The 24,209-nt window shown below is 39.0% G+C and overlaps 1 protein-coding gene across 2 annotated transcripts; it reads left to right on the plus strand.

The window, feature by feature from the left end:
* Nucleotides 1–3,197: 3,197 nt before the first annotated feature.
* Nucleotides 3,198–23,983, plus strand: CBLN2 (cerebellin 2 precursor). Of its 2 annotated transcripts, XR_010178406.1 has the most exons (5): nt 3,198–3,366; nt 4,052–4,541; nt 6,256–6,375; nt 6,763–7,083; nt 23,860–23,983. XR_010178406.1 is itself a non-coding variant. In XM_063924973.1 (4 exons), exons 2-4 carry the CDS (start codon nt 4,194–4,196, stop codon nt 6,958–6,960), a joined length of 666 nt encoding a protein of 221 aa, XP_063781043.1. In that variant the 5' UTR covers nt 3,198–3,366; nt 4,052–4,193; the 3' UTR covers nt 6,961–7,605. The 2 variants fall into 2 exon arrangements, 1 of the variants encoding a protein (XP_063781043.1); XM_063924973.1 differs by lacking the exon at nt 23,860–23,983 and having other exon boundaries at nt 6,763–7,605.
* The last annotated feature ends 226 nt before the right edge of the window (nt 23,984–24,209 follow it).

Below are 24,209 nucleotides of genomic sequence, written 5' to 3' on the forward strand. Positions count from 1 at the left end.
AAAGCTCTCTCTCTCTCTCTCTCTCTCTCTCTCTCTCTCTTTCTCTCTGCAAATCCACTAACTGCACTTCTCAGGGATAAAAAATATCCTTAGCGTGTAACCGCGCATGAGTTACCACCATCAGCTAACCCCCCATCCCCCGCGACCCCTCGTGACTTTACCTGCAGCCAGGCAGCCAGGACCAGTGCTGGTGATCCAGGAGGGCACCCGGTCATCTGATCCTGTGCTTTGCTGTAACGCCCGGTGCTGTAAAGTGAGATGCTGGCTTGACAGCCTCACTTTACTGCATGGGGGGTATCAGCAGGAGCACAGCTATCAGATGACTGGCTGCCCTCATCGGCTCACCGATTCCTGCAGGTATTACATTTATTTATTTATTTTTTCTTTACTTTTTTTTTTACATAGTGAGCAGCATGTGTCTCTATCAGACACACATGGCTTATCACAGGTGCTGAATTCAAGCTGAGACTTCACTGCCAGCAGAACAGGAACTAGAGGGAAGCCCTATTAATGCTATCTGGAGATGTTGTTATTATCACCAGTAATTTTGTACATTTTCATTTTAGTAACTTTGGGCAGATCGCATTTCCCATTACAAGTATGGGAAATGCGATCTGATTACTAAAAAAAATGTGAATTTAAGGGTTTGGTGAAGAATTTCACAAATTCTCCTCCTATTGCCCTTTAGTACATTTGGGTGATACTAAAATAATTTTGATAAATAAGCCTGTAAGTATAATCTTAAGCAAAACAATGCATTGTGCAGCTCACTTGTATCATTCCTCAGTGTTCTGCCTTTTTACCCAGGTTAGCATCTGAGTGGCATCTGCACACAATGCCACAGCTAGTGCCGCCCTGTGTATTCTTCTTTTATTGCATTTGTGACGCAGATAAGACCCACATTTTGTACAAAACTGTGTGGCAGCAGAATGCATGGTGTAGCTTAGTTGACACAATTTGGGATAGGTGTATTTTTAAACACATTTGTACTGTATATGGATTCCCCTCTGTTAAACATTTTGCCCTGGAGCCCTACAGTATATTTCAGGTGCTTGGCTTTATGGTCCAAAGCTGCAGGTATCAAATCACGGATAAAGCATTTTATAATGATATACCATATAATTAGTGTGTTATATATGATGATAATAATAATAATAATAATAATAATAATAGAATAAGAAAATTTGTATCAGCAATGCATATAATATGCTTCACAAGCTAGATCCTACCACTCACTACAAAATGATTGAACTGACAATGCTGCTGCTTGCATGGGAAAATGACATTAGATGTGGTTTGTGAAAACCTTTCTGTGAATATATCTCTAAGACCAGAAGTTATTCAGCACAATTTAAATAAAATATCTAACTGCATCGATGCACAAATACACAGAGGAATATGCCTTATTTGGTTATAATTCTCCGTGCAAGATCGCCTTGCTACATTTACAGTATTCCAAGATGTTTTCTTTAGAAACCATTAATCCATGCAAATTGATGCCGAGTTAGACATTGCCCATCCATGAAACATGTCTGTGTGATCACATCAAAAATCCCCCAGGGAATCCTATAGGACGTTTCCATGAAAACCAATCGTCAAGAGGCCACTGAAATATCATCACACAGGTATATACTGTAATAAAACCAAGTTGACATCTCATCCAGCTATGCATGAGTTTATTGGATTTATTGTAAATGTTTTCATTGTGTTCCTTTTCAAAGTGTCCCAAGTGAAGCAGGAATGTCACCAAGAATATACCCATAAAATGTCACTATATGCTGCACTGTCAGACGAGCAACTTGCATGGAGTCTCATAATCTAATGTTATGTACATTACAGTAGAAACACAATACTAAGAATAAGAAAAAAGTATTGTATTTACAGAAGAACCCCCCCAAAATCTCACCTGAGCTTGTGGAACTCTGGGGAAAGGACAGGTCACATTAAACTCCTGAATTCTGTAAAATATTTTGTAACTTATGGTAAACAAGTGTTCGAGGAGTTGCAAAAACTAATTATAAAGTAGCTAATATTTCTACCATGTAAGATTTATATTTCACTTAATACATAAATACTTAATCCAGTTAAAAATGTATTGAGATTTTCAATATTTTACAGAATAGATTGATTCACGTCTTCCTCTGCATTCACTAATTACCAAGAAATGCTTTGTGTATTTAGAATTGCCATTTTTTTAACCTCATACAGTAGTTCTTTAGTTTTTAAATACGAACGAACATTCTACTCACCATCTCATTTAGCACAGGGCAATGATACAGCCCGCTGTGTTAGGTGGAACATGCTGGCATATAACTGATGACACGACTGACTGCAACATATATCATCATGGCAGTCCTGAAGCCATAGGCTTTGTTCGCATAGGGAAAAAGACTTAATTAAGGCTTATAACTGCCTCTAGTCCCTAGAAACACAAACTAATACCGAGATATTAAAGGTCAAATTCCACTTTCTTACACAAGGTGTCGCCACTGAACCATCAATAAATGTAGCTAATGTCTATTTTACATTTAATTGGGATGTAACAGAAGGTTCAATAGCCTTGGTAAATAAATAATTTGCCAAAACGAACAACGAAGCATTGTGTTTCAGAAAATAAAAAAATATAAACATTAAAAAAAAACAGTTTAATATGCGGTCTGAAGCATTTATGATATACTGTACTCTGCTAAAAAAAAAAATAATAATAAATAAATAAATAAAAAAACGAAGACAAGTTAATTGCATCGATGTTACCCAGAATTAGTTCCCAAATAGTTTTAACTGATTAGTGAAAAGAAGAAGAAAAAAAAGTATTTCATGGTAATGGTTTTAAAACAATATAAACTGGTGTGAGCTTATCAAAAGTATTTGATGTGCGTGTTTTAAGTTCCAAATTAATCATTGATTGGTTATAGTTCAGTATATACCACAGTGGCTTTATGTCTTTTGCAAGTGCTTAATACCTTTTGCGATCTCCAAGGGAATTCCCCCCGGGGTCTGGTGATCACTTTATAAATGATGAGTATCCATGAATGTGCAGATGATATGTGCAAAATATAAAAAAAAAAAAAAAAAACATGAACTCCTTCAATGAAAGGAAGATAGTGTGAGAGGAAATGACAGATATGTAAAGTAAGTCATGGGAGGGAGAAAGACGAGGCAAAGAGGCGCGATATAGAGAGGAAGCGTGAGAGTGGGAGAGGAGGGAGATAGAGACTATTAGCGATGGGCGGGCGAGAATGAGGCGACTCCTGTTTTGCTGTGTGTTTGCTAGCACAACCACTGCTCGATGTGTCTAAGCAATACAACTTCATAGGCAACCAAGAAGCCAGCCTGATTCGTATTGTCACACAATGGACGTTCCAGGTAACATTTTATTTCACTTTTTATGCCGAAGGTTTCAGATAGGCATTCCATAAAACGTGTGTTACCCTAAACTTCAGGAGCAGGGATGTCACGTCTTACAGATATTCTCTGTCTCTTAATACTACAAACCTATTGTTTTTTTTACTGTAGGTTAAGTTTCATGCAAGATAATTGATGGGGTTTTTTTTTTAGTTTTTAAACACTGATCATTTTGAGGTATTGATTTGACTTCTTGGTCGTAGACAGCAAATCTCATCTGCTGTAATTGGCCTTTAGATCAGGTCAGAAGTGAAAAGGTTGGAAAAGTTTATCAGTCAGCATAATGTCTTAGGCATTGCTGTCGTTTCTGGATGTACAGTATTAATCACCTGTATCTTTTTATGGGCTGTAGATAGACGCAAAGACTAAGAGCAAGACGTTATTTCCTAGCAGAAGCTCAGCAATTAAAAATGATTTATTAGTGTATTTTAAGTGACAAGTAAAGACTACGTTTAAGTGACAAGTAAAGTCTACGTTAAAGTGGTTTACCAAGACTGTAAATCAGTTTTATAAGACATGTTTAGTAAACTACTGTAGCTTGGTATGTAGTCACTTTCTTAGGCTAGCCTATCAGAAATATGTGAACTATTGTAAAATACCTTTGTTGCAATGTTTTCCTCCATTTGATAGTTGCTTTTGTTTGAAGGGTCAACACAACAAGCAAACTGAAAAAAAAAAAAAAGATCGTCTGAATAGCAGTCTTTAGACGCACCGAGGAAAGCAGTGAGCAAGTGCAATTGCTGGAGTCAGAGGCTGCCAGCTAATTGGGTTTTGATTGCTGTAGCAGGATGAATCTATGGGGGAATGCTGCTGGAGAGAGCAGAGCTGGAACTGCGCTGAAACCTTTGAAGTGGGAGCAAAGCTTCCTAAGAGTTGTTAAGCTGGTGCTGTCCATGGTGCTGATGCTGCTTGCGCCACCTACAGTCAAGGCTCAGAATGACACAGAACCTATCGTATTGGAAGGAAAGTGCCTGGTTGTCTGTGATTCAAACCCGTCTTCAGATGGAGCAATCACGTCGTCTTTGGGCATATCAGTACGCTCTGGGAGTGCCAAAGTGGCCTTCTCAGCAATTAGGAATACCAACCACGAGCCCTCTGAAATGAGCAACCGGACCATGACTATCTATTTCGACCAGGTATAAGCTCAAGCTAAATGTCATATACTGCTTTAAAGGCTAGAACTCATTAGATAAATTTACCTAAAGGATTCACCTGCCCAGCCTTTCTGTATTCTGGAATAAATACTATATATGTAACATACAGCAGATCTTACACGACTTAGAAAAGCCTGTTCGATTGTTGTCTGCAGTAACATTGTCAAAAGCATAATATTGATTTTCCCAGGAATTGCTAAAGTTATTGTCAGAGTTCAATTGATCCTGTACCATAAAATCTTGGTTTTTCACTATGCTAGAAACTGTAAAGAGCACAGACGTGGTGACATGCATTGTGTAGAGCTTTTAACTGGATAAGTGCAGAAGATGGCAGGTTTTATTAATATAACCCCACTTACAACTTGACACCAGGATGATTCACCTTTCATAAGTCTCATTCCTTGTGAAATATGCATCTTTTTCAAAGGCACCTATTAAATGCACTCTATTGATAAGACAAGAGCCGAGCAAATAAGACTGAGGCCATTTCTAAGTAGTACAGTATTTGCAGGTACAATGTTATCAACATAAAAATAGTACACGACTGTGCACTAAAGTGTATACTGCAGCAACATGAAATGCGAACGCTTATGTTAAACAAAATATATACAAATGTACATTGCAAAGTTTCTACTTGAAAATTGTATTGTTTTTACACTTTATAATAAACTACTTGAATATACCACCTTTTCGATTTGAATATCATAAATTTGTAGTATTTCTGAAAAAAAGTTCCTATTTGCCCAACGTTTCACTGTGAATTCCTAACATAAGATCTGTCTATATATTCCCGAATTTGTAAGGGATAACACATACTGTAGCAGTATAGAATTTATTTAATGTCAAAGATGACTTAGCTCATTTATGCATGCAAATAAGCAGAATATTGTATGCAAATTGTATACTGCCTGCTATAGCACAATGAGCTGTAGTAACTGTACAATCAAGTATGGAACTATTGTCCATGAAATATTTCAGCTAGAATGGACCACTGTGAGAGTGTTGCAGTACTTCTGAAAAGCTCACAGTGACCGGAGAATAATATTTGCAGTACATTTACAGTGGATTCGGGTGAGCATTGGGGCACGATAGGATTTGCCATATTGGTGTCTGTTAAGGTATTTTAGCTGTGATAAATAACCTATTCCATTTGTAACTAATGACTCATAACTGCTTTGGGGAACATATGTTAAAATAGTTAATTAGCAGTCTACTATTAGCTTCTACTGCACATTTTGACATAAAGGTTGTACAGTATTTGACCTTTTCAAACCTACGGACAGACGTTCAGGTTAGACCCGCTGCAGTTTTATTACCTTGCTCATATAGAGTAGTATTATATTTGATGTCATGTGTATATTGTGCAAGTATAAGCTGTGAAAGGTGCACTTTTTCCCTGACAGTCTTATCGCCTCTTGTTTCTATATTGTTATTTTAGCTATCACTCTAGAAAGTTGCTAATATTATATTATATAGCTAGACTGTTGCTTCACCTTGGCTTTACACCTCATTTGAAAGCATGTTCTGTGAGACTGAATGACTTATAGTGAGGAAGAAAAACTCTATCATACATGACACTAGTAGCCTTCACAAACCCAAGGTGATTTATGAAGACGTCAAAAGCTGTGACTGTGTTACTAAAGTCGCGCTCTGTTTTACTACTGTGATTTAAAGGTGTGATTTAACCTTTTTCTAGGTGCTAGTAAATATTGGAAACCATTTTGACCTTGCATCCAGTGCGTTTGTAGCGCCAAGAAAAGGAATATATAGCTTCAGTTTTCACGTGGTGAAAGTGTACAACAGACAGACGATCCAGGTTAGTAGTCTTGCGCATATCAGACCCTCAGTCTTTAATAATTTGCCTTCCAATGTATAAGGAGACACGTTGTCGCAGTGTTACAACTATTTATAGTGTTTGGCGTATATAACATATATAACACACTCCTACAAGGATGGCAATGTGTAACCACGCCATCTTCATTAATAATAATAGCACTGGATTATATATGTCATTGATATGAAGAAATGGGGGTGGTCCGTGAAGAATAAATATTGAAAGTGTCCTCTCAAATTGTTACTGGCAAATGGGTGATAATGTGAAATAGGCAATTAGGCAGATTTATTGGATGGGCCAGTCTTAGCAATAACACGTCATATTTCTATAAGTGACTGCTATTTTTGTACTCCCTTTTTTTTTTTACAGGTAAGCCTAATGCAGAATAACTACCCGGTGATTTCTGCCTTTGCTGGGGATCAGGATGTTACCAGGGAAGCGGCCAGTAACGGGGTCCTTCTGCACATGGAAAGAGCTGATAAAGTCCACCTCAGACTGGATAGGGGGAACCTCATGGGAGGCTGGAAATATTCAACCTTCTCTGGCTTTTTAGTTTTTCCATTATAAGGAGTTCAAGAGAGAGAACAGCAAGGATTCGGCTGTCCATATAGCCATTAATGTGGTGGAACAAGATATTATCTCCAACATCCCTCCCAGATTGTCTCTGTAGAAGAATTAATTATCTTCTAGGTAAAATATTTACTATGATATTGACATTTCCTTGGGAAACTGCGCCTCTAATTAGTTTTAGACGACAGTGATCTTTAGGATAAATGAAATTATCGACCTGAGCAATTTGTACCTGTGATTGTAAAGTCAATATCGGAATTTATTGTTGGGATCATTAACTTTTGTAGTTGTTCTGAGACAAATACTCGGACCACACAGTTGATGTGAGGGAATAACAAAGAGAAGAATCCAAATCCTGAATACGTGTTCTTGCAATGCTTTCTTTAGTGTTTGTATAGCCTTAAGAAACGAATGGCTTCAGTCTCAGTAATGTATATTTTTGGATTTCTGGACATGACTGTGTCAAGAAGTGCTTTATACAGACAAGCAAAATTTGCACGATTGGATTTACCTATTTCGTTTTGTGTTGTTTGTGTATTTCTTGATATTTTCTTTTCAGGGTGCTGATAATGTAAATTAGGTTGACCAATACGACAAAGTATATAGCTGTAAAGCAAAGTAAAGCTTATCAATTAAAAGCTGTCATTTATTTCCAAGTGTTTGCTTGAGTGTACACTAATATGACCAAGATTTTCAACGAATCATGCGGAGAGCAGCACACACGCGAAAAATTGTATCGCTCTTGTTACATTAAGGCCCGTACACACTGGTCGATGTATCGGCCGTTCTCTTGAACGGCCGATACATCGCGGGACTGTCGGCCAGTGTGTACGGGCGATACGTCTGTGAACTCCGTCGTTCACAGACGTATCGCGTCGGCCGCGCAGCACAGCCGACAGCCAATATATCTAACGATATATTGGCCCGTCGCTGTGTGTGTACGGGGCGGTCGTCCGACCGCCCGTACACATGCTGCGGCGGCCGGCGGTGATTGACAGGTGAACTGGGCGGGCGCTCGCGCCCGCCCGCCCAGTTCATGACGTCAGTCCCCCGACTGATCGGGCTGTGTGTATGCACAGCACACTGCCCGATCCGTACATAGATATATCTGCAGATCAATTGATCTGCAGATATATCTAATAGTGTGTACCCTTACTCGTTACAAACTGTAGCTAATGCTGATGTAAGTGGAAGTTAGTAGCTAATTAAACTGAAACTTTTATCAATAGTTCTTCCTTCTGTTAGGGTTGTATTAATGAAAGATACAGAATTGCTATATATTTGATTTACCTTAAACGGATTTACAAATGGTGAGAGTTTCACACATAAGAGGATAATTTGTCAAAGCGTGGAGATAGTTAAAGTGGAGCCAACCTTTGATAAATATCCCCCAAAACGTTAAAAATGCAATGTGCAATGATTTGTGACGTATGCTAGAAATCATCGCAGATGAATCACAGCGAGCTGTACTGCGGTTTGAGAAAAATATGCGATTCTTTTGATGACAGTGAGGAGTTGGCATGACTAAGCAACCCACTGTACAGTATACTGTAGTGCAGTGTCAGACTCCCAGAAGTCTTAGCTCTTGCAAGAAAGATTTGCTCCAAGACAAAATGTATTATTCATCATACCAGGAAATGTGAATATGCCCTAGATAGAGGGACCCTGTAAATACAGTTATTTTGAAATGAATGAAGCAAAAATGAATAGTGTTGCAATGTTGTTGTCATTTATACTCAAATTTCTCACTAAGCAAGATAAAAAACAAATAAGACACATTATCAAACTTAAGGTTTCAGGAGCTAGAGGACAATGCCTGTTTAAAAGATCTCCATCTCTACATTTATTGATAGGCTTAATTTATAGTTATTGGGCAACTCAATATCTGCTCAGTGCAGCTTCTGTTTCATTTTCTTTTCTTACATGATAGGTAATATTTATATCATATGAACCACAAAGCTGAAAGCCTCTTGCATATTTCATTGTATAGATTTCCAGATCAATAATAATAATGTCATATATATTAGGTTTGTTTTATTCAGAATAGTACTCTGCAAACAAACAAAATCTAAAATAGTCAAGGTTGCAGAACCTGTTACATTAAATGGTAGATGCAGTATTAGTGTAAGATACATTTTGACATCCATTTTTTATAACTTTTTGAATTCTACTGAATGCTGTGCACAGAGGTAGCTATCAATTTTTATTTTTTATTTACTTTGAAAGTTAAACATTTTCATAAACCTCATACTCAGACCATATACTGTAAGAGTCCTACTTTTTATATGTTAAAACTTGCAAAAATAGACAAACAGTAAATAATATTTTTTTTCTATATACAGGTTGAGTATCCCTTATCCAATTTTCATATTCCCACATTTTTGGGTCCCCTACCAAGATAATGACACACGTATTATATTATATTATATATCTATATAATATATCTATATATATATACACATAATATATAACATAAATGTCATTATCTCAGTAGGGGACCCAAAAATGTGGGATTTTGAATTTTGGATAAAGGATACTCAACCTGTACAATCTTGCTTAGTACAGTATAATATTATTAAATAGAGATGGCAATGCCAAAATTAAGAAAAAAAATGTTAATGACTTCTTCACATTATTACTTCTAACTTTATATCTTACTTTTAGCCAACCCATTTTTTCCAATAACACATGACAAGACATTATTTTTTTTATGTCTTATCCATTTTGTAATATTTGACACACTTCACATCCCATTTTATCTTCCTATGTATTATATTTGAAAAAGTTTTTGAAATATTTAACTTAATTGGCGTCACTTTATAAGCTTTCATAGCTGCTGTATGTATTGCTATTTTTTATTTTTTTAGCTATATTTTTATTCATTTTTTTGCATGAAAGTAAACACTAGAAGATATTTATAGATTATATTCTCTTGTTTTTCAAAACCTCCAAGCAAAATATTTTGAATAAAATAGCCAGTAAAATATTATATTTATATGAGATAAACTTTTCCCATCACATAATTTCTGTGCTACTATATTGTGAATATAATAAAAAAATCTATCTACAGGATTTATCTATCTATCTATCTATCTATCTATCTATCTATCTATCTATCTATCTATCTATCTATCTATCTATCTATCTATCTATCTATCTTATTATTAATGAGTTGAATATTATTATTCAATTATATGGTTATTTAGTCTGTTTGTATCTAATAGATTATACCAGGAAACATGATGGAGAAATCAGTGTCCCTTTTACAATAGAAAAACATTAGATAATAGACTAGTAGAGGAAATAGTATAAGATGATCAGTCTTCTTCATAGAATGGCGAGTTTCACATGAGTTTCTATTTTGGCTATTTTTTGTGGCTAACAAAACAATGGGGAGAAAATACTATAGCAAAGAGACCCTGAATCCAACAACAGTGATGTTTCCCTATACAATGTAATAACATGTAGGAAATAACTTATATTTACATATGCACAATCAGATTAAAAATTATCTATTAGTTTTTTTTATATTATTTTGCTTGATATATTAATCATACCTCAATATTTTCCTATTCATTAAACAATGGTGGTCTACTGTATATGGAAAGGTCAGGCCCAAAGATGCATATAGAAATCTTTTCATTGAATATTTATAGAATAGTGAATTTGTTTGGAATGTTGGTATACAACTGTCGTGGAATGTAAGCTTATATGAGTATGCATTCTATAATGCTGGGAATTTATCATTGCAAGTGTTTGTCATTGCTCATGACAATCATTTTAAAGTTGTATAGAAAGAGACTTAATTATATACACTCTATGTATGGTTACACTTTATTTCTCTAATAGTACCATCATAGCAAATCATTGTATAGATGATATGAAATGTATTATACAGTATACTCTACCAACTGATAAATAGGTTAAACATGCTACATTATGTTTGATTTTATATATATATATATATATATATATATATATAAAAAAAATAAACATATAAATAATAATGCTTTACAATTGGCAGTCACTTGCTCTTAAAGATGGCAATTGATATTGTTGGGCAACTTCAAGCAGCCATTTTGCAGCTGTGTGAAAATATTGTTTGCTCAAAATTGTCGCTTGTATAGTGTAACATAACGCTATTGCTCTTAAGGATGTTATTCTATTGTTTTTGTCAATACTAGTTTAGAGTCTTGTAAATATGTGACTAGACCATCTGTTGTCTCTCCTTACTCTTCCCTTCTTACTATTGTGGAAAACCGACGGATGTGGGGCTATTATTTTTTCCCCTTTCCCAGGGGCTACAGTGGCACCAGGTGGCCACTGGAGGTTACTGTGGTAGGGATAGGGAACACCTTCAACCGACGGCCTCAAGTGAACCCGTCGGTAGGCCCAGGTACTTCTGTGTTATATTTTCTAAGAACAACATGTTTAAGGTATTACGTAGTAAAAAATATATAAAGATATCTAATATTACTTCGATCCAAACATCACTTTAATGAAATTGCCTTAATTCCATGGAAAAAATATTATTTTCAGCCCCATATGTTTAGTGGCTGTAAAACACTGAAATTTGTAGATACCTGGAATTTTGGCAAACTATTCAATAATTTCTATTGTCTGCAAAATTGCAAACATTTCAAAATCTCACAGCCTGGATAACTATAGGTTTATATATAAATGCTATTTCTTACAATAGTTTGCAGGCTATTGTTTTGTTTTGTTTTTAATTTAATTTAATTAAGTAATAAGTAATAACTCCATACTTTAAATACTATTAGCTTGCAATAGTTTTGTTTATAGTTATATGCAAATAGTTTTAATAGATACAATGTATTACTATTATAAATGTGCTTTTCTTATTATACCTATTTAAATGCTAAGTGAATGCATGGTCCACTACTTTTTGGAGTGGATCAAGTTTTCAGCTAATAAAGCCGGATCATAGGCATCTGGCTATTGTTGCCAGTGACTCTTCAGAAGACTTTTCTACGAGTAAATCCAAGCAGACTGGAATTGTTTGCATAAGACTGAACCACAAATTCCTAGTGAAATGACATTGAAATGATAAACAGTTGAGATACAACTAATTTCAGTGTTTCAATAATTTTCTGTAGGAATGGATGTTATCAGGTAGTATAGCTACGTAATTGTCTTTCTCGTATTGCCCCTGCATTGTATTAAGACTAAAAAAGTAATTTATTCTAGAGTAAAAGTGCTTAATACCATTGGTTCTTGTAACAAAAAAAGTAGAACAGTGCTTCCCTATACTACTGTAAGTGTACAATAAAATGGCAAATAGGATCTAGGGTATGTGAATTTACTGACATTTGAGATCATGTTTTATTCAGTATTTGTCCGTACTGCATTTATTCACAAGCTCAGAATCAATGAAACCTATAGGATCTCAAAGTTGCATAATTACATCACTCAACTCTGTCATAGAGATGTGAATCAGTATAATATGGAATACAGTTACCTTATGCACATCATTAAACTTACGGATAATACAAATACAATCTAGCTCTTTTTTAACTGTTTATTCTCATTTTAATTCATTAATAAATAACTGTTACCTATATTAGGAAAGTGTAGAAAATATTTTCCATCCTTACTCTCCTTTTATTTTGGAGCAGTAAGATACGTCTTCAACTGTGACTGTGCTGCAGAGTTATGTCTTCACAGTGCCACTGTAGCTCTGTGTATCTAAAACAGTAGTCCTTAGACTATAGAATTTGAGCTTGTTAAATATAAACACAAATATAACAGCCTAATGGGTAGCTAGTAAGCCTTAATTATTAACAATGCTACAGATTTGAGTATTAACCGAAGATATACAGTACTGTAAGAAGCATGTCATGGACGTGTTATACAGATACTGTAAAATAGATTTATTTATTTTTTGCACAAGTGAGAAAAATGCCTGGTCTAAAAACAAATTCAAATAGGAAATCGAAATACACAGACACACATACTTATGCATGAACATGCATGTTCGTGCACTTACATATGCAAAAACACACATAGCATTGCATAAAAAATATTGGATTATATTACATAATTGATTTTGTAACCAATGGCAGCACCAGAGGTGGTGCTGCAACACAGTCTAAAATTCAAATAGGGGAGCCACACCAACTGCTAGTGAGTCCCAGCTAATGTTTGGCAGCATTTGGGGTGGCAGTTGGTGTGACTCCACTATTTGTATTTTGGACTGCGCTTCAGCCCTACCTCTGGAGCTGCCACTGGTTGTAACTTTTTGTCTCTGTGCATTAAAATGTTAGGTGTGCTTTGTCAAAGTTAATAAGCAATTTTGGAGTTGCCTGATGTATCTGTCATTTCTATAGGGTTTTACTTTATAATCACCCATCTTGAATATATTCCATGAATGAAAATATAATCTTCACTGAAAGCAAAACCTAGCTCTGAAGATTTCCTAATACAAGGACTCATTTAGAGTTGGACATATGTTAATTCTGTTTGTGTAAGTTTTCCATTTCCCTACTGCCCATGTCCATCTAAAGTGCACATGTATATAGCCTTAATGTATGTAGAGGTTTGTAATCACTGACTGGAGAGGCTGAACAGGAGCATAATGGGCAAGAGTAGGGTGAGTACAGTAAGAATGTTTTCCCAGAAGTTGTGACATTCAGATGTTTCCTTATACAGTGTGGCTTCAGGCCCCTATCAGTAGGCCAGGTACTGGGTGAATCAGCCATGCTGAGTGTCTATCTCACTCAAAATGTGCCTTTAAATGTGCCTTTTAATTGCATAAATAAAGAAATGGAAGCAACAACAATACTGGTCAACTTGATGTGCAACATGTGTACATCTGTGTGCGAATGAGTCTGAATATGTAGACAAAGTGTTACAATGCAGTGTCTGTATTTTTTGTTTCATACCATGTTCCATTGTGCTTCACCTGTGACCAGTGCAAGATTAGCAGCCACTTGGGCCTGGAGCAGAAAATGACCCAGTGCCTAATGTGAGAAAGGAAGAGGTGTTATGAAGTGTTATCAGTGCTCTGTGGGCGTGGCCAGTGCCATGTGTGCATTATCAGCTGCAATATCTCACTAAATACATGAAAGAGAAAAAGTTTATAATTTTGTGAGGAAAATAGAAATTTAATATGATTTATGGGTGACTATGTATCCCTGTGGGCGGCTGGTTTTTATCACATTGTCATGATGATGGGCCTATTTTTATGTGGAAGAATGGTGCTGTACTCCAATCTGCCCCATTGTTAACCTGGCCCAGTAGTCATCCTTGGTGCAAAGTTTTGCACTAATTCATTGATAAAACTTCCAACTTTAAAACACTATCTTACTTTTTTATGAAGATTCCAATTTCATTTTTAACAACTTAACAGACAATTTTTCCCTTCAAAACTGTTCATAATATTGGTCTGCAGCTATTCACGGACCCTATGTATTTTTGTGAGAATAACCGGGCTATGTAATTAGATACCGTTGAAAAAACGTCAGTCATAAAATAATAAAATTGCTAAAAAACAAACAAACAAACAAACAAACCATTTTTCGTGGGCACGGTATTATCAAGGCTAATTAAATAGCCCCTTGAAAGGCATCCAACTCTACCTTTTAAGTTTGTTGTGTACATATTGTCCTACTTAGTGTCCAACTCTAAATGAACCCCATGGGAAACAAGTATAATGCAATGTAATGTAAAATTTGTGGCTATAGATAAGATATATTATAATATACTCTATAAACTACAGTACATTGAGTGTTTATACATTTTAAAATGGCGAGTAGATGCTTCATATATGAAACAATGTTACTTAGTTTGAAAACGCAGAGCATGCCAGCTGTTGGTGATCAGTGTTTTTAGAGACAGCAATACAACCACCATTATAAAATTATAAAAAACACTTCTACCTAGGAATACTATCAAGTTCTTGCCCATGCACATTTTAGATGGTTTAAAAAAAATAACTCTAAAAACTACAGTATTAGGCTTCATAGAAACCTCTTAACAGGTACTTTAAAGGAATATAAAAAAATGACAAGACTAGATTGTCTAGCGCAAAGAATACATTTTAGGTGTTATTTTTCAAATACCATTAGTCACAGCTCAACAAACAGTTCATTTGAACTGTTTGTTCTGTGAGTTTTGCAATCATTTTGCTATATGGCATAAGACTTTTATGTATTATTATTTATTATTTTATTTATTACCAGTTATTTATATAGCGCACACATATTCCGCAGCACTTTATTAGAGATGAGCGGGTTCGGTTCCTCGGAATCCGAACCCGCCCGAACTTCAGTTTTTTTTACACGGGGCCGAGCGACTCGGATCTTCCCGCCTTGCTCGGTTAACCCGAGCGCGCCCGAACGTCATCATCCCGCTGTCGGATTCTCGCGAGGCTCGGATTCTATCGAGAGACTCGGATTCTATATAGGGAGCCGCGCGTCGCCGCCATTTTCACACGTGCATTGAGATTCATAGGGAGAGGACGTGGCTGGCGTCCTCTCCGTTTATAGAGAAGATAGTGAGACTAGAGTAGAGAGAGACACAGTAGTAATTTTGGGGAGCATTAGGAGGACTACTTTAGGAGGAGTACTACTACTTGCTGAAGTGATAGATAGATAGTGTGACTGTATAATGTATATCTGACTTGTGGGGGAGACACTGACAGTGGGGAGCAGTTAGAGTCTGAGAGCAGGACTTGCTGCCAGAGTGCCACACTGCCATTGTGACCACACTGACCACCAGTATAATATATATTGTGATTGTCTGCTTAGGAGTACTACTTGCAAGTTGCTGATAGTGTGACCAGTGACCTAACCACCAGTTTAATAATCACCACCAGTTTAATATATATAATATATATATATATAATTGTATATAATATATATATAATATTGTATACCACCTACCCGTTTTTTTTTTTTTCTTTCTTCTTCTTTATACATACTAATATAGTAGCTTACTGTAGCAGTCTGCGGTGCTGCTGAGCTGACAGTGTACAGCAGGTCCGTCATCAGTCATTACATAATAAATATATAATATATACCTGTCCGGCTGCAGTACTAGTGATATTATATATATATATATATATATTGATTTCATCTCATTATCATCCAGTCTATATTAGCAGCAGACACAGTACGGTAGTCCACGGCTGTAGCTACCTCTGTGTCGGCAGTCGCTGGTCCATCCATAATTGTATACCACCTACCCGTGGTTTTTTTTTTTTCTTTCTTCTTTATACATACTACTATAGTAGCTTACTGTAGCAGTCTGCGGTGCTGCTGAGCTGACAGTGTCCAGCAGGTCCGTCATCAGTCATTACATAATAAATATATATTATATACCTGTCCGGCTGCAGTACTAGTGATATTATATATATATATATTGATTTCATCTCATTATTATCCAGTCTATATTAGCAGCAGACACAGTACGGTAGTCCACGGCTGTAGCTATCTCTGTGTCGGCAGTCGCTGGTCCATCCATAATTGTATACCACCTACCCGTGGTTTTTTTCTTTTCTTTCTTCTTTATACATACTACTATAGTAGCTTACTGTAGCAGTCTGCGGTGCTGCTGAGCTGACAGTGTCCAGCAGGTCCGTCATCAGTCATTACATAATAAATATATCTACCTGTCCGGCTGCAGTACTAGTGTGATATTATATATATATATATATATTGATTTCATCTCATTATCATCCAGTCTATATTAGCAGCAGACACAGTACGGTAGTCCACGGCTGTAGCTACCTCTGTGTCGGCAGTCGCTGGTCCATCCATAATTGTATACCACCTACCCGTGTTTTTTCTTTTTTCTTTCTTCTTTATACATACTACTATAGTAGCTTACTGTAGCAGTCTGCGGTGCTGCTGAGCTGACAGTGTCCAGCAGGTCCGTCATCAGTCATTACATAATAAATATATCTACCTGTCCGGCTGCAGTACTAGTGTGATATTATATATATATATATATATATTGATTTCATCTCATTATCATCCAGTCTATATTAGCAGCAGACACAGTACGGTAGTCCACGGCTGTTGCTACCTCTGTGTCGGCAGTCGCTGGTCCATCCATAATTGTATACCACCTACCTGTGGTTTTTTTTTTCTTTCTTCTTTATACATACTACTATAGTAGCTTACTGTAGCAGTCTGCGGTGCTGCTGAGCTGACAGTGTCCAGCAGGTCCGTCATCAGTCATTACATAATAAATATATATTATATACCTGTCCGGCTGCAGTACTAGTGATATTATATATATATATATTGATTTCATCTCATTATTATCCAGTCTATATTAGCAGCAGACACAGTACGGTAGTCCACGGCTGTAGCTATCTCTGTGTCGGCAGTCGCTGGTCCATCCATAATTGTATACCACCTACCCGTGGTTTTTTTTTTTCTTTCTTCTTTATACATACTACTATAGTAGCTTACTGTAGCAGTCTGCGGTGCTGCTGAGCTGACAGTGTCCAGCAGGTCCGTCATCAGTCATTACATAATAAATATATCTACCTGTCCGGCTGCAGTACTAGTGTGATATTATATATATATATATATATTGATTTCATCTCATTATCATCCAGTCTATATTAGCAGCAGACACAGTACGGTAGTCCACGGCTGTAGCTACCTCTGTGTCGGCAGTTGCTGGTCCATCCATAATTGTATACCACCTACCCGTGGTTTTTTTTTTCTTTCTTCTTTATACATACTACTATAGTAGCTTACTGTAGCAGTCTGCGGTGCTGCTGAGCTGACAGTGTCCAGCAGGTCTGTCATCAGTCATTACATAATAAATATATCTACCTGTCCGGCTGCAGTACTAGTGTGATATTATATATATATATATATTGATTTCATCTCATTATCATCCAGTCTATATTAGCAGCAGACACAGTACGGTAGTCCACGGCTGTAGCTTCCTCTGTGTCGGCAGTCGCTGGTCCATCCATAATTGTATACCACCTACCCGTGGTTTTTTTTTTTCTTTCTTCTTTATACATACTACTATAGTAGCTTACTGTAGCAGTCTGCGGTGCTGCTGAGCTGACAGTGTCCAGCAGGTCCGTCATCAGTCATTACATAATAAATATATCTACCTGTCCGGCTGCAGTACTAGTGTGATATTATATATATATATATATATATTGATTTCATCTCATTATCATCCAGTCTATATTAGCAGCAGACACAGTACGGTAGTCCACGGCTGTTGCTACCTCTGTGTCGGCAGTCGCTGGTCCATCCATAATTGTATACCACCTACCTGTGGTTTTTTTTTTCTTTCTTCTTTATACATACTACTATAGTAGCTTACTGTAGCAGTCTGCGGTGCTGCTGAGCTGACAGTGTCCAGCAGGTCCGTCATCAGTCATTACATAATAAATATATATTATATACCTGTCCGGCTGCAGTACTAGTGATATTATATATATATTGATTTCATCTCATTATCATCCAGTCTATATTAGCAGCAGACACAGTACGGTAGTCCACGGCTGTAGCTACCTCTGTGTCGGCAGTCGCTCGTCCATCCATAAGTATACTAGTATCCATCCATCTCCATTGTTTACCTGAGGTGCCTTTTAGTTGTGCCTATTAAAATATGGAGAACAAAAATGTTGAGGTTCCAAAATTAGGGAAAGATCAAGATCCACTTCCACCTCGTGCTGAAGCTGCTGCCACTAGTCATGGCCGAGACGATGAAATGCCAGCAACGTCGTCTGCCAAGGCCGATGCCCAATGTCATAGTACAGAGCATGTAAAATCCAAAACACCAAATATCAGTAAAAAAAGGACTCCAAAATCTAAAATAAAATTGTCGGAGGAGAAGCATAAACTTGCCAATATGCCATTTACCACACGGAGTGGCAAGGAACGGCTGAGGCCCTGGCCTATGTTCATGGCTAGTGGTTCAGCTTCACATGAGGATGGAAGCACTCAGCCTCTTGCTAGAAAAATGAAAAGACTCAAGCTGGCAAAAGCACCGCAAAGAACTGTACGTTCTTCGAAATCCCAAATCCACAAGGAGAGTCCAATTGTGTCAGTTGCGATGCCTGACCTTCCCAACACTGGACGTGAAGAGCATGCGCCTTCCACCATTTGTACGCCCCCTGCAAGTGCTGGAAGGAGCACCCGCAGTCCAGTTCCTGATAGTCAGATTGAAGATGTCAGTGTTGAAGTACACCAGGATGAGGAGGATATGGGTGTTGCTGGCGCTGGGGAGGAAATTGACAAGGAGGATTCTGATGGTGAGGTGGTTTGTTTAAGTCAGGCACCCGGGGAGACACCTGTTGTCCGTGGGAGGAATATGGCCGTTGACATGCCTGGTGAAAATACCAAAAAAATCAGCTCTTCGGTGTGGAAGTATTTCAACAGAAATGCGGACAACATTTGTCAAGCCGTGTGTTGCCTTTGTCAAGCTGTAATAAGTAGGGGTAAGGACGTTAACCACCTCGGAACATCCTCCCTTATACGTCACCTGCAGCGCATTCATAATAAGTCAGTGACAAGTTCAAAAACTTTGGGCGATAGCGGAAGCAGTCCACTGACCAGTAAATCCCTTCCTCTTGTAACCAAGCTCACGCAAACCACCCCACCAACTCCCTCAGTGTCAATTTCCTCCTTCCCCAGGAATGCCAATAGTCCTGCAGGCCATGTCACTGGCAATTCTGACGAGTCCTCTCCTGCCTGGGATTCCTCCGATGCATCCTTGCGTGTAACGCCTACTGCTGCTGGCGCTGCTATTGTTGCTGCTGGGAGTCGATGGTCATCCCAAAGGGGAAATCGTAAAACCACTTTTACTACTTCCACCAAGCAACTGACTGTCCAACAGTCCTTTGCGAGGAAGATGAAATATCACAGCAGTCATCCTGCTGCAAAGCGGATAACTGAGGCCTTGGCATCCTGGGTGGTGAGAAACGTGGTTCCGGTATCCATCATTACTGCAGAGCCAACTAGAGACTTGTTGGAGGTACTGTGTCCCCGGTACCAAATACCATCTAGGTTCCATTTCTCTAGGCAGGCGATACCGAAAATGTACACAGACCTCAGAAAAAGAGTCACCAGTGTCCTAAAAAATGCAGCTGTACCCAATGTCCACTTAACCACGGACATGTGGACAAGTGGAGCAGGGCAGGGTCAGGACTATATGACTGTGACAGCCCACTGGGTAGATGTATGGACTCCCGCCGCAAGAACAGCAGCGGCAGCACCAGTAGCAGCATCTCGCAAACGCCAACTCTTTCCTAGGCAGGCTACGCTTTGTATCACCGGTTTCTAGAATACGCACACAGCTGAAAACCTCTTACGGCAACTGAGGAAGATCATCGCGGAATGGCTTACCCCAATTGGAGTCTCCTGTGGATTTGTGGCATCGGACAACGCCAGCAATATTGTGTGCGCATTAAATCTGGGCAAATTCCAGCACGTCCCATGTTTTGCACATACCTTGAATTTGGTGGTGCAGAATTTTTTTAAAAACGACAGGGGCGTGCAAGAGATGCTGTCGGTGGCCAGAAGAATTGCGGGACACTTTCGGCGTACAGGCACCACGTACAGAAGACTGGAGCAACACCAAAAACGCCTGAACCTGCCCTGCCATCATCTGAAGCAAGAAGTGGTAACGAGGTGGAATTCAACCCTATATATGCTTCAGAGGTTGGAGGAGCAGCAAAAGGCCATTCAAGCCTATACAATTCAGCACGATATAGGAGGTGGAATGCACCTGTCTCAAGCGCAGTGGAGAATGATTTCAACGTTGTGCAAGGTTCTGCTGCCCTTTGAACTTGCCACACGTGAAGTCAGTTCAGACACTGCCAGCCTGAGTCAGGTCATTCCCCTCATCAGGCTTTTGCAGAAGAAGCTGGAGACATTGAAGGAGGAGCTAACACGGAGCGATTCCGCTAGGCATGTGGGACTTGTGGATGGAGCCCTTAATTCGCTTAACAAGGATTCACGGGTGGTCAATCTGTTGAAATCAGAGCACTACATTTTGGCCACCGTGCTCGATCCTAGATTTAAAACCTACCTTGGATCTCTCTTTCCGGCAGACACAAGTCTGCTGGGGTTCAAAGACCTGCTGGTGAGAAAATTGTCAAGTCAAGCGGAACGCGACCTGTCAACATCTCCTCCTTCACATTCTCCCGCAACTGGGGGTGTGAGGAAAAGGCTCAGAATTCCGAGCCCACCCGCTGGCGGTGATGCAGGGCAGTCTGGAGCGACTGCTGATGCTGACATCTGGTCCGGACTGAAGGACCTGTCAACGATTACGGACATGTCGTCTACTGTCACTGCATATGATTCTCTCCCCATTGAAAGAATGGTGGAGGATTATATGAGTGACCGCATCCAAGTAGGCACGTCACACAGTCCGTACTTATACTGGCAGGAAAAAGAGGCAATTTGGAGGCCCTTGCACAAACTGGCTTTATTCTACCTAAGTTGCCCTCCCACAAGTGTGTACTCCGAAAGAGTGTTTAGTGCCGCCGCTGACCTTGTCAGCAATCGGCGTACGAGGTTACTTCCAGAAAATGTGGAGAAGATGATGTTCATTAAAATGAATTATAATCAATTCCTCCGTGGAGACATTGACCAGCAGCAATTGCCTCCACAAAGTACACAGGGAGCTGAGATGGTGGATTCCAGTGGGGACGAATTGATAATCTGTGAGGAGGGGGATGTACACGGTGATATATCGGAGGATGATGATGAGGTGGACATCTTGCCTCTGTAGAGCCAGTTTGTGCAAGGAGAGATTAATTGCTTCTTTTTTGGTGGGGGTCCAAACCAACCCGTCATTTCAGTCACAGTCGTGTGGCAGACCCTGTCACTGAAATGATGGGTTGGTTAAAGTGTGCATGTCCTGTTTATACAACATAAGGGTGGGTGGGAGGGCCCAAGGACAATTCCATCTTGCACCTCTTTTTTCTTTCATTTTTCTTTGCTTCATGTGCTGTTTGGGGAGTGTTTTTTGGAAGGGCCATCCTGCGTGACACTGCAGTGCCACTCCTAGATGGGCCAGGTGTTTGTGTCGGCCACTAGGGTCGCTTATCTTACTCACACAGCTACCTCATTGCGCCTCTTTTTTTCTTTGCGTCATGTGCTGTTTGGGGAGTGTTTTTTGGAAGGGCCATCCTGCGTGACACTGCAGTGCCACTCCTAGATGGGCCCGGTGTTTGTGTCGGCCACTAGGGTCGCTTATCTTACTCACACAGCTACCTCATTGCGCCTCTTTTTTTCTTTGCGTCATGTGCTGTTTGGGGAGTGTTTTTTGGAAGGGCCATCCTGCGTGACACTGCAGTGCCACTCCTAGATGGGCCCGGTGTTTGTGTCGGCCACTAGGGTCGCTTATCTTACTCACACAGCTACCTCATTGCGCCTCTTTTTTTCTTTGCGTCATGTGCTGTTTGGGGAGTGTTTTTTGGAAGGGCCATCCTGCGTGACACTGCAGTGCCACTCCTAGATGGGCCCGGTGTTTGTGTCGGCCACTAGGGTCGCTTATCTTACTCACACAGCTACCTCATTGCGCCTCTTTTTTTCTTTGCGTCATGTGCTGTTTGGGGAGTGTTTTTTGGAAGGGCCATCCTGCGTGACACTGCAGTGCCACTCCTAGATGGGCCAGGTGTTTGTGTCGGCCACAAGGGTCGCTTAGCTTACTCACACAGCTACCTCATTGCGCCTCTTTTTTTCTTTGCGTCATGTGCTGTTTGGGGAGTGTTTTTTGGAAGGGCCATCCTGCGTGTCACTGCAGTGCCACTCCTAGATGGGCCCGGTGTTTGTGTCGGCCACTAGGGTCGCTTATCTTACTCACACAGCTACCTCATTGCGCCTCTTTTTTTCTTTGCGTCATGTGCTGTTTGGGGAGTGTTTTTTGGAAGGGCCATCCTGCGTGACACTGCAGTGCCACTCCTAGATGGGCCCGGTGTTTGTGTCGGCCACTAGGGTCGCTTAGCTTAGTCATCCAACGACCTCGGTGCAAATTTTAGGACTAAAAATAATATTGTGAGGTGTGAGGTATTCAGAATAGACTGAAAATGAGTGGAAATTATGGTTTTTGAGGTTAATAATACTTTGGGATCAAAATGACCCCCAAATTCTATGATTTAAGCTGTTTTTTAGTGTTTTTTGAAAAAAACACCCGAATCCAAAACACACCCGAATCCGACAAAAAAAATTCGGTGAGGTTTTGCCAAAACGCGGTCGAACCCAAAACACGGCCGCGGAACCGAACCCAAAACCAAAACACAAAACCCGAAAAATTTCAAGTGCACATCTCTACACTTTATATATTTGGCCATTCACCTCAATCCCTGCCCCAGCAGAGCTTACAATCTATATTCCCGACCACATACAAATGCACAAACAGTCACGCTAGGGTCAATTTTTTGGTTGGGAGCCAATTACCCTATCAGTATATTTTTGGGTTGTGGGAGGAAACAGGAGTACCCGAAGGAGCTCACGCAAGCACGGGGAGAATATACAAACTCCACACAGTTAGGGCCATGGTGGGAATTGAACCCATGACCTCAGTGCTGTTAGGCAGTAATGCTAACAATTACACTATCCGTACACCGTATTGAAATCCTAAGAAGCTAAGTGATAGAAAGACCAAATAATACACCCTTCATACGAAGCAAAAATTTAAATGTGCAATTGAAGACATCTCTCAGCACTCAGACTCTGTGCTATGAAATGCTATTTTTAGATGGAGTAAATTAATGCATAGTACATTAGTTATAACTATAATTGTATTTAATTAAATACTATATACAGGAACCCTCTGAGTTTCTTTTAAACATTATTTATTGTCGTTTAACAGCATGTTGAAAATTGGTTCTTTTTTTCAGTACAACCAGTATAACCATTTTTCTATTTTTTTATTTTTTTTTAGGTGAACCGGACATAGCCAAACAGACACACTGCACACACTTGGACACATGTGGTCCTCTTACTGTAGTTGTAACCCTTTGACTACAAGAATAAAAATGTTAGTCTTTCTAGTCATCTAAACTCTTCCATATCTTCTTTACGCATGTATTGTTAATGTTAAATAAAGTCTTCCCTTTTATTATATTTCTTGCTATCATAAAACCTATTATAATATATAAGCAGTGGCAAAGTAATATATGTTACCCTCACTTTCAGTATTTATTTTACATTATCTAAAATTATTCCCTCAAATCATGGAACAAAAATGGACCAGTTTGGAAAATTTTGCCACTGACCAAAACAAACACTTTG

The sequence above is a fragment of the Pseudophryne corroboree genome, chromosome 5 (assembly GCF_028390025.1).
Source record: "Pseudophryne corroboree isolate aPseCor3 chromosome 5, aPseCor3.hap2, whole genome shotgun sequence".
NCBI lineage: Eukaryota > Metazoa > Chordata > Amphibia > Anura > Myobatrachidae > Pseudophryne > Pseudophryne corroboree.